We start from the raw sequence: 12113 nt of genomic DNA on the forward strand, positions 1-12113 counted from the left end.
AGCAGCTTGGAAAGAAATGAAACCAAAACCGCTGAACAAAACCGTTAAAGAAATAAAACCGTTAAACCTGCAGAGGATGTTGAATCAACTTATGCTGTTTGTGTCCCCCTCCTCCTCTTTGAGCTCTTGATCATTAACTGTTTGTGCATTCACAACAACGTCTACAGGTTACTACAAGGAGTGGAGCAGTCCTCCACCCCATTTACGCGAGTGTTACGTCCCAACCACACATTTCATCACTCAGTTTGCTGCTGGCTTGTTTGCAACCTGCAGTTGCAATGAGTTTGGCGATATTTCTTTTATCTTAACTGTGTTTATTGAAAAATAACTGCATTGTTTTGTTCTTATGCTGCAGCTTGACAGGTAAATGTGTGATAGGTCAACTAACATTAAAATAAATATTCATGAATATTCGTTGGCGTGTCCTAATTAGTTTAACTCTGAGTGTAGAAGTGGAGCCGTACGGTTCCTGTGTCTGTTCTCAGATGTATAACCAGTACATATTTTAATATTTGGATGTGTTTCGAAACCGTTCAAATGTTTTTTAATCTACCTTCTTATCGATGTTCCGCCCAAACGAACAGACCAATCGCGTGCCATTACTGAATGACGTTGTACAAGTCAGCCAATCAAAAGCGTGCATATTTAGCCGTAAATATGTTTTTGTCGAGGCTCTTAGCTGTAGTTGAGGAGATGGCGTGATTTAACACGGAGAAAAAGCTTTAATAAGGCATTAGGAAATAATGGGGTCTATGGTGCGTTTTGTGAAGTCTCAGACTGCATTGCTCCTGCTATAGTTATAGTTAGACGTTTGGTTATGCTGGTAGTTTAATATGGACAATAACAATATTATATTGTAATAATGAAATGTTAGGAATAACATGCCAGATATAAAACTACATGTGACCTTCTATCTGGGCTCTTCGTCATCCTCTAACAGACCGTCCAAGACGGGAGCCTCAGCGCTGATCTCTGTAATCATTGTTTACAGATACATAAATCTACTTGAAGGACTTGCACCTTCAGCCTGTTCTTGTCTTGTTGTCTCCAGAGTTGCCCTAAAGTTCTACAAAATTACAGACCCTGTTTTGAATATATATATATATATTGGGCCTCCCTCTGTTTTGTGTCGCCGTATGTACTATTCTGAGCTGTAGATGGATATCCTGTATGAGTCCTCTGCATTTACCCATCCATAGAATGGTTACTGGTTTCACAGCAATTTGGGTGTAGATCAGTGGTTCTCATTCTCAGATGCATTTATGTTCACAACCAAACTGACCTCTGTTGGCCTGTGGACCCCAATCAGTTTTTGTCTAAAATGTCAGTGGAAAGTAAGGTTGGCATTTTTTACTGCACTTTGATGTCGGTCGGTTGGTACTGTGGACCGACGGACCTGGTTAACTGGTCATTGATCATTGGCGATTGACCTCCGGCATTGAGCCATGTGGAATCAGTTGCCTTATCTGGTTATTTTAATCTCTGATAAGACATGGTGTCGACCTGTTACCATAAACAATATTTGTCGCCATATCACCCACATCTGTTGCTGAGGGACAAGTTGCTGGCTGTCTTGACCTTTGACTGTTTTCCTAAATAAAATGTAATATTAATGCCATGCTGTCATTCTTAAGTTTGTTTTCACACATTTTTAGAAATATGGTAATGTAAGATCATTTTGAACGACATAATACCCATCGTCTGCCAACAATATTGTGTGTTTAACACCAGCACTAAATGAAGAAACTTGTAATGACATGTTATGATGTAGACCCATCAGCAGAAACTCAGTTGGTGAAAAACTAAACTTTTCTAATGGGATTCACAACGGCTTTAGATAAGTTATATTTAATGTAATATTTTAATGTCAAATGTGCATGAATTAATATTGATTCCTTAACTTTGATTCAGTATAAAATCAACACAATGTACATGTAGATTACCATTTAGATGATGGCTGAATCAACATTGATATAGTATCAGTTACAGTTGCAAACCTAACATTGATTCAACATGAAAGTCACCAACCACTTTTTGTATAATTTAAATGTCAGGCTTCAACATGGATTCAATATTTCTGCCTAAACATATTTCAATGTTGATTCATTCATGTTTTGCTATCTAGGATATGAATAAAAACATAAATGAAACATAAATGTAACAGCTCTGGTTTAATATTTTCTGTCACTCAGTGGAGTTTGAACATTTATTTCTGCAGTTTCTTTGAGCTTTTCTGAAGAAAACTTTGCATCGGTTTAGAACAGGAAGTTACATGTTCTGCCTCTATCTGTTCAAGCCTCCAGAACCAGAACAAAAAGAAAAAAACTCTGTAAAGACTAATCTGCTGCTATATGAAACATTTATTACAAATATGAAAAATAAATACATTCATGTTGTAGCATGTAAAACTACCGTACTTAATATTTAATGTTGTTGGTTAGAAAGTTCTGAATAGAACCTTGAACATATTTTATGCACAAAAAAAATTTTTAGATGTACACTGATGTTTGGTTCTGGGGGAACGAGCTGAGAGCGGGCTGGTGGACATCATCTGGACTACTTCACTGAAGAATAGACAACATCTGGGTCTGGTAAAGGTTCTGAAAAAAGCAATTTAAACAAAATGATCAAAGTTGCATATATATATATATATATATATATATATATATATATATATATATATATATAAAAGGACTCAGAATATATATATATATATATATATATATATATATATATATATATATATATATATATATATATAGAAGGACTCAGAATATATATATATATATATTCTGAGTCCTTTTTTTTTGCACAGAACAGTTTATCGTGCAACACAATAGCAGCATGAATCTGTACCAGGTGATGATAACTCCTAAAGATTTTTCAGTTTATAAAGTAAATATTTGAGTTTGTAAAGAAAGATGTAGACATTGTTATTTTGTAAAACAGCCCAATGTTCAATTTTCTTCATTTTCCATATAGTGATTACATTTTTCTTCATGGTTTGATTTAGAATATAATGTGCAGTGTTTCCAATGCATGGAAATTAAAACTATTCTCAGAATGTAGAGCTTTTCAAACATTTTTAAACAAATTGCTGTTATTGTGAACGCAACTGTACAGTTTGGGGTAAATATAGAATAAATTACTGGAGAGAGGTAAAACCAAAGTGAGTCATCTTAGTTAAGTTAGTTTAAAATAGGATTTGAAAAATGTAATAGATTGAATAGTCCAAATACTGGGAAGGAGAAAACTCCAGAGAAAGAGCTGAAGAACCGACCACTCTGGTCCAGTGAGGTGATTTGAGGAGGAGGTTGATATGAAAACTCTGACTGGAATACAAATCTGCATCAGTTATCTGATGTATGGAGAAGCAAGAGTCTGGAAGATGTTAGAAGAAGGATTTTAACACTTATGATGTTTGGCTGGGAGCCAATGAAGCGGCAGCAGACTATAGTGATGTAATTAGTGGAGGAGACTCTGAAGATGATAGTACAGATCTGGGGTGGACAACTCCAGTCCTCCTCAGTATCCAGTCAAGTTCTGCACAGGCCTGGTAATGAGCCGTACCTTTGATTCAGGTGTGTTGGACCAAGGACACATTTAGAAGTTGCAGGACCCTCGAGGACTGGAGCTGCTCACCCCTGGTACAAAGTGTACGGATTTATGCTGTTTTTGTGTTGCAGGATAAACTGTTCTGTGCAAAAACAAGGACACAGAATATATATAAAAATATATATAATGTGTATATCTGTATATAGGGACATCACGAGGGACACAGTTGAATGCTTTCTCTAGGTCCACAAAACACATGTGGACCGGTTGGGCAAACTCCCATGAACCCTCGAGCACCCTGTAGAGGGTATAGAGCTGGTCCAGTGTTCCACGGCCGGGACGAAAACCACACTGCTCCTCCTGAAGCCGGGGTTCGACTATCGGCTGGACTCTCCTCTCCAATACCCTGGCGTAGGCCTTACCAGGGAGGCTGAGGAGTGTGATCCCCATGTAGTTGGAACACACCCTCCTTCTTATGAAGGGGGACCACCACCCCAGTCCGCCATTCCAGAGGCACTGTCCCCGACCGCCACGCAATGTTGAAGAGACGTGTCAACCATGACAGCCCCACAACATCCAGAGATTTGAGGTACTCAGGGCGGATCTCATCCAACCCCGAAGCCTTGCCACCGCGGGGGGCTTTTTAACCACCTCGGTGAGTCCAACCCCGAGTCCCCAACCTCTGTTTGCACCAGGGAACGCGTGATGGCAGGATTGAGGAGATCCTCGAAGTACTCCTTCCACCGCCCAATAATGTCCTCAGTTGAGGTCAGCAGCCTCCCGCCCCCACTATAAATAGTGTTGGCGAAGCACTGCTTCCCCCTCCTGAGGCGCCGGATGGTTTACCAGAATCGCTTCGAGGCCAACTGGTAGTCCTTCTCTATGGCCTCACCGAACTCCTCCCAGGCACGGGTTTTTGCCTCTCCCACATCCCGGGCCGCACCACGCTTGGCCTCACGGTACCCGTCAGCACCCTCAGGAGTCCCACAGGCCAACCACTGCTCCTTCTTCAGCTTGACAGCATCCCTTACTGCCGGTGTCCACCACCGGGTTTGCCGCTGCGACAGGCACCGCAGACCTTACGGCCGCAGCTACGGGCAGCAGCATTGACAATAGATGCAGAGAACAATGATCCACTCGGACTCTATGTCTACAACATCCCCCGGAATCTGGTCAAAGCTCTCCCGGAGGTGGGAGTTGAATACATCCCTGGCCGAGGGCTCCGCCAGGCGTTCCCAGCAGACCCTCACTATGCGCTTGGGCCTGCCAAGTCTGTCCAGCTTTCTCCTCCTGCAGCGGATCCAACTCACCACCAGGTGGTGATCAGTGGACAGCTCAGCCCCTCTCTTCACCCGAGTGTCCAAAACATGCGGCCGAAGGTCTGGTGATACGACAACAAAGTCGATCATCGACCTCCTGCCTAGGGTGTCGTGGTGCCAAGTCCACTGATGGACACCCTTATGTTTGAACATGGTGTTCGTTATGGACAATCCGTGACTAGCACAGAAGTCCAATAACAAAACACTGCTTGGATTCAGATCGGGGAGGCCATTCCTCCCGATCACGCCTCTCCAGGTGTCACTGTCATTTCCCACGTGGGCATTGGAAGTCCCCCAGCAGAATAATGGAGTCCCCGGGAGGGGCACTATCCAGCACCCCCGACAGGGACACCAAGAAGGCCGGGTACTCTGCACTACCGCTCGGCCCGTAGGCCGAAACGACCTATCCCCAACCCGAAGGCGCAGGGATGCGACATCCACTGGGGTAAACCCCAACACGAGACGGCTGAGCTGGGGGTATAGTGGAATTTTCTTATCAAAGTGTGAGAGAAGTTGACTCACAACAAGAGAAAATCCGGACTTTGTCTTTATAAGTTTTATTCAAAAGCATTAAGCGTTTGAAGACCCTGTCACTGAGGTTAGTCAGTGAAGCAGAGCCCCGAACAACATTTACACACAGTATTTATACCAAACATGACAGTGTTATCTCAACTTCAAAGAGTCTGTGTTTTATGGCCTTAGACCCTCCTGCTCTTCCTAAGACATCACCCTAAAGCATGGGTTTTAACCATTAAACTTCTGATAATGGTTTTACAGCTTCCTCCTCTAACACAGATGTTCTGAGGAGTGAGGTAAGCTAAAGGTCATACACTTTGGAACACTTAATAAAAGAATTTCCATTACAGGGGGCAACAAGCAAACCCACACCAGCCTGCCGCCTCTCCCCGTGGGCTACTCCAGAGTAGAAGAGAGTCCAGCCCCTCTCAAGGAGATGGGATCCAGAGCCCATGCTATGCGTGGAGGTGAGCCCGACTATTTCAGTCGATATCTCTCGACCTCCCGCACAAGCTCAGGCTCCTTCCCCCCCAGCGAGGTGACCTTCCATGTCCCTAGAGCCAGCCTAAGCATCCGGGGATTGGGCAGCTGAGGTCTCCACCTTCGTCCGCCACCCGATCCTCTTTGCACCGGTCCCTCACGGTTCCCCCTGCAGATGGTGGGCCCACTGGGGCTTGGCCCGGCCGGGTCCCACGAGGAGCAACCCGGCCACCAGGCGCTCTCCGGCGAGTCCCGACCCCAGGCCTGCCTCGATATATTAGTCCTCATGAAGGATTCTTGGTATAAACACATTCTTGCATATACAATAATACAAACATTATCTGTATTTTGTTCATTTATGTTTTTATTTTCTATTAATTTATTTTTATCGCTTCACGCAGATTACTTCAATGTAACACAGTAACGTTACTAGCGGCGCTGTGAACTACACTGACGGCTGGAGGCGAGGCGTCAAGCCATCAAAGCTCCAGCCATCAGTGGGTCCATGGAAACACAGCAGGTTCTGTACCGAGTGGAGCGGAGTCGGCTAAGTCAGTGGAAAAGGTAATCCCCATTCCAACATCCACACCAACGGTACCAGGTGACCCAGTAAGATAGCAGGGCAGGAACAAAACAGGGCCGTGTTAATGAACCCGTCCCCCTTAAAACTGGGCCTGGAGGTGCTGTTTTGGTGACCCCATTAAACCCATTCTGATGTTGATCATGTTTGTGTTCTAAACCACTATTTAAAGAACATTTCCAGAAAAAATAAAGTTTCACATAATTCAAATATTACATATTTTTACCCCAAATAGGCTTATTAAAAATAATAATATAACTTTATGGTTAAAGACAACAGAGTTTTATCCTCTAGATCCAGGCGTCACTGAGTTATTTTATCTCTTTGAAGAGTGATAAATTCATAGCAGTTTTACCTCTTTTCCTATTTTCTCTGATGATATTCTTTCCATAATTACCATCATTTGTCTTAACAGCTGAGTATACAGCACACGGGTCACTTCCTGCAAAATAAACACAAACGTGCATTAAAAGTTTCCTTATTAGGGTAATGGAAAACATTTTTCACACAGTTATTAAGAAGACTTGATGAACACGTGCAAATTATCACAGTTTTTTTTCTTTAACACGTTCTTGGCCATCTACTATACATAAGCAATGGAAATTAATCTAAAACTTGAAAACTCAAACCACAAACTTCCCCACTCTATTTTATTCTTGACAGCTCATCACAAAGAAGGAACTAAACAGCTTCTCAACGCTTGAAGGAGACAACAGCTACACAGACCCGACCACAATGAGAGATCTGACCGGTTTCAGCCTGCTGGTACCAACAAGAAGCGGTTCTTTTTATATTTGTTCATCTCTCAGGAACGCATACTGACAATATCATTGCTATAGCTACAGAACAACAAATAGCTCTAACTCACCTTAACATTGAGGTCATGATGATGTTTTTGGATTTCAGCTCAGCCTTCACCTGCATCACCTCAGATAGACTGGCTAACAAGCTAGATGCTCTGCTGAGCACGTGCTACTGCTGTGACCTTTGACTCCTGATAAAGGATTTCTTCATTAATAAACTTCAGCATTTCAGGCTGGGTAACCAGACCTCATTAAACATCATCCTCAGCCTCATCCTCCACTTCCCAACGTGTCAAATCCAAAATGTTAAATTATAGCCAATGACTAAGAATCGGCTGCTTTAATAATGTGGTTTTCTCCTCATCTTCAAGCATATTCTGTCATGTTTGGATTTATTCAAATTAACAGCTTTTGTCCAGCTTTCAGGGTGATTCTAACAAAACTTTGAAGCCTGTTTTCTCCTTAAAGTGCCAACATTCAAATGGTCATTTCTCCTTCAATTGTTTTTCCATTTCCACAAGTTTGACATCATTGGAAAGCTTAGATTCCACTCTTTCAGGATCTGTAAATAACTCAAAGTGACCCCAGGTCAAGGGTAGACTGCAGGTAGACTTGTTCCTGGTTTTGCAACTCGAAGAAACACAGGAAGCAGGTAATAAAGTAACAGAATAATCCAGCAGAGAACAAACAGAGACCATGGACTTAAATACAGCAGGAATGACACTGAAATAACTGAGTGCTCAAAGTCCCACAGCAGCACAGAGCTCTGGAGGCCACCAGTGGCAACGAAGCTTAGGAGGCTGGAGACGACGATGCAGTAGCCTTGGAGATAGTAACCCATGGAGGATCTCAGAAACAGGAACATGCTGCTGGTCCACCTTCCCTCTCTCATCAGAGAACTTGGGGATTGGAGCACGAGGCAGCAGCAGTAGCTTGAGATGAGGAGCAGGCTCTGGTGCTCTGAAGCAGTAAGGAGCCCCTGTGGCTCGGAGGTGACTTAAAGCAGGCTTTGGGAAAGCAAAGAACACATCTGGCTCAGACACTGAATGCACATCCAAATGAGGAGCGTCATCCATCGACAGCACAGTTATATGAGTCGGCTCCTTCGCTTAAAGCCCACGCTGGAGCCAGGGAGCAGGCTGTGGCCGTGTCCCCTCAGGACCCCGCCAACCCTTGTGGAAGAAATGTGAGCCATCAGGCTCAGAGGCTTCCTGCAAGATGCTGTTTGTTTCGGTGTCCCTGGCACCAAGATGGTGGTCTGCTCCGAGGAGAGGGGGAGGTGCTGCAGCATCATGGACTTCTTCCAGGGAGAAGGATCGCCAGCCTTGAGCCCCAGAAAGATAATCCCTGCTCCACTACATCCTCACCATGGAATATTTTCCTCTGTACCTCTTGTTGGAAGTACTAAAACAGAATAGTTAACTCAACTTCTGTTTCTTGGTGCTTTCTCTGGCTGGATTCTGCTGTCATGTTTGGGGTTTGTTGAGGAGTGGGAACAAGACATCAGAAGATGCATGATGGAACAAGAGATATTCAGTAAACAAACTGAGGAACTTACAAAACTCGAAAAAACACAGCTGTGTCCCTGGTGGGCCAGCAGCTGTGAAGACGCTCCTCGGATGGACACTACAGGGCCCAGCACAAAACATTGAGTCTATCACTAATGTAAGTCACTGCCTCTTTACATCTGCACCATCACCCACAGAGTTGTTCTCATGTGTAGAGCAGTTATGGCAGATGAATGTGCTCCCTTACCACAGTGAGAAGTTAGCGGTTAGGTCAAGAAAAGACCAAGAAACAGTCAGGCTCCTGCAGGAACAGACAGTGAGAGTCAATGTCTGTGGCAACGAGCGTCATGCCACACCCTTTCTTCGAATTAAGAGCATGCCTCTCCTGAAAGCCACTCCAGAAACAGTGCTGCCCCTCCTGAGAGGCATAGAGAAGCATCTTGCCAAATCACCAGTACAAGCTGCTGCCTATCAGAGGGAGATTGAGAAGCTTGTCGAAGCTGGCTATGTAGTGAAGTTCGTGGACCACCAATTGAAGACCAGTCCTGAAGCTTGGTATAAACCCCATCATATGGTTCAGCATAATTGGAAGAACCAGGTAGTGTATAACTGCTAATTCCAATACCAAGGCTACAACCTGAACCAGATCCTCCTACTGGGTCCCACTCTTGGCCCTCCCTTGCTAGCAGTGTTACTACACTTCAGGGAGCATGCTGTAGCCTTCAGCAGTGATATCCGTGGCATGTTCCATCAAGTGAGGCTCCTACATGCAGATCAACCCTTGCTGCGGTTTTTATGGTGGGACATGAAGCGAGACATTCCCCCTGATATTTACAAGTGGCAGGTACTTCCCTTTGGAATTACTTGCAGCCCTTGTTGTGCAACGTTCGCGTTGCAGAAACACGTCACAGACCAGAGCCAACCAGAAGACGATGTGCGTGTTGCCATTAACAAGTCGTTCTACGTGGACGACTGTTTACAGAGTCTCCCATGTCCAGTAGCCTCCAAGATACTTGTGGACAAACTGCACCACCTTCTGGCCAATGTGGGGTTTGAGCTAAGGCAGTGGGCAAGTAACAATTCAAATGTCATTCTCCATCTTCCTCTGGACATCAAGTCATCCAGCTGTGAGTTGTGGCTCAGTTAAGGTCAGTCTGACATCCAAGAGCTGGCCCTTGGACTGCACTGGCATTGTAAGGCTGACACCTTCACTTACAAACACAGACATATCGTTTGCTCAGTGGCTACTATGAGGAACATCTATAGAGTTTTAGCTAGCCAGTATGACCCTCTTGGCTACATGGTCCCTTGTACCACCGGAGCCAAAGTTATTGTTTGTCACCTTTGGGAGAAAAGGAGGGATTGGGATGACCCACAACTCCCTGAGAAGCTCCTGCAAAGGTGGCATGTATGGGAAGCAGAGCTGGCACAGCTGCACGAGATCACCCTGCCTAGGTGCTACACCAGTCCCAGCCAGGACCAACCCAACTGTAAGAGAGACATCCATGTGTTCTGTGATGCCTCTGAACAGGCATTTGGATCAGTGGCTGAGAACAGAGAGTCCAGAGGGAGAAGTTGAGGTCGCCTTTCTTGCAGCTGGGTCTCGTGTTTCCCCTAAGAAGCAACAATCTATTCCTCGGCTAAAGTTGTGCGCCGTTCTAACAGGTGCTCAGCTTTACAAGGTCATCAGCACTGAGTTAACCCTCCACATTCGCAGCTGTATCTTGTGGTCTGACTCAGCCACAGTTCTAACCTGGTTGGGTTCAGACTCCTGCAGATACAGGGTCCTTGTGGGCACTCATGTAGCGGAAATACAAGAGCTGACAGAAGCTGCCACATGGAGGTACGTGCCTTCACAAGATAACCCTGCAGACGACATCACTTGTGGCCTCACTATCCAAGACATCAGTAAAGGCAGCAGATGGACAGATGGATCTGTACTCCTGAAACTGGCTCCAAGTAACTGGCCTGATCTACCACCCCCACCCCAGAGTGAACCTGAAAGTGAGCTGAAACAACAAGTGGCTTGTCTTTCTATGTCCAGCTCTAGTGTTCCAGATCCACGACAGTACCAGACTTGGAATAGCTTCTTAGAGGCCACTGCACACCAGCTTCACGGGGCGCCAGACCCCAACCACCCTCTCACTGCTGATTCCTACACTGCTGCTGAGCTAGAAGCGCTTCAACAAGACAAGCCCAAAGAGAGTCATTCCTTGAGGAAGTCACCCAGTTAGAGGCTGGCAAACCCATATCCAAATCCAGTTGCCTTCTTCTACTAGCACCTGAGTTTGATGAGAAAACTAGGCTCATCAGAGTAGGAGGCCGGTAACACTGCAATCTTGACCTGGCTGTAGATAAAGTGCACCCCATTGTTCTGGACCCCAGACACGCTTTGACCCAACTCATCATACAAGATTATGATGATAAGCTTCATTGTTCTGGGCCAGAGAGGGTGTTTGCTGAGATCAGAAGGAGCTACTGGGTGTTATGTGGACGTGAAGCAGTACGCTGCCATCAGAGATCCTGTGTTAAGTGCAAGAGGTGGAAAGGTCACCCAAATCCACCCAGGATGGCGGACCTCCCTCCAGCCAGACTGCGCCTGTTCAAGCCGCCATTCTATTCCACAGGTGTTGATTGTTTTGGGCCGTACACCATTAAGATCCGACGCAGTAATGAGAAAAGGTGGGGAATATTGTTTAAATGCTTAACTATAAGAGCAGTCCACCTTGACCTGATCCCCAGTATGGACACAGATGCATTCTTACTGGCTCTGTGACGCTTTATAGCGTAAAGGGAAGAGCTTATGTTCAACCTCAAGACTTGTCAGCCTACCTGCCTAGCCTTAGGACGATTAATCTACCCTTTTGACTCAGCCTTTTTTTTTAGTTGTTCGTATTCACAAGTGAATACGAAAAGGCTGCCAAAAGGGACTGTCATGCTGGCTCTTTCAGGGGCGGAGCCTAGACAGTCAGTGAGCAGCAGGCAGACATGGAAAGCAGAGATGAGAAAGGAGCTGCACAAGGGTTTAAGGTTAAAGTTTGTTTTGCTTCTGTTGCTGTTCCCCGTTTGTTTCCACCTTATTTTGCCTTGTGTGCGTGGAAATTGAAGTAAGTCACGTTGAGAGTTAAGAATGTAGTTTACTTGGCAGAATATTCTTGTTTACTTTTAATTGATGCCATGCTTGTTCGTGTGCGCATTTCACGAGAGCTGCTAACGTGAGGTTTCGCGTGTAACATTTTTTAAGAACGTACATTGAGCATTACTATTGTAATCAGTAATAACGTAACTGATATCATTTCAGTCAGTTGTTTGGATTGATTTAGACACTGATGTTATTTCCTTATTCTTTGTC

General features: G+C 44.7%; 1 protein-coding gene across 1 annotated transcript in view; it reads right to left on the reverse strand.

Annotated features, from left to right (window-relative positions):
• Positions 1-2497: 2497 nt before the first annotated feature.
• Positions 2498-12113, reverse strand: part of LOC124865177 (low affinity immunoglobulin gamma Fc region receptor II-b-like) — a 28554-nt gene continuing 18938 nt past the window's right edge. Inside the window, exons 8-9 of the mRNA XM_047360142.1 lie at positions 6806-6892; positions 2498-2600 (exon numbers count right to left, since the gene is read on the reverse strand). Of these exons, the coding sequence (XP_047216098.1) occupies positions 2557-2600; positions 6806-6892 (131 nt within the window). The 3' untranslated portion in view covers positions 2498-2556. The remainder of the gene's footprint in view (positions 2601-6805; positions 6893-12113) is intronic.

The sequence above is a fragment of the Girardinichthys multiradiatus genome, unplaced genomic scaffold (assembly GCF_021462225.1).
Source record: "Girardinichthys multiradiatus isolate DD_20200921_A unplaced genomic scaffold, DD_fGirMul_XY1 scaffold_35, whole genome shotgun sequence".
NCBI lineage: Eukaryota > Metazoa > Chordata > Actinopteri > Cyprinodontiformes > Goodeidae > Girardinichthys > Girardinichthys multiradiatus.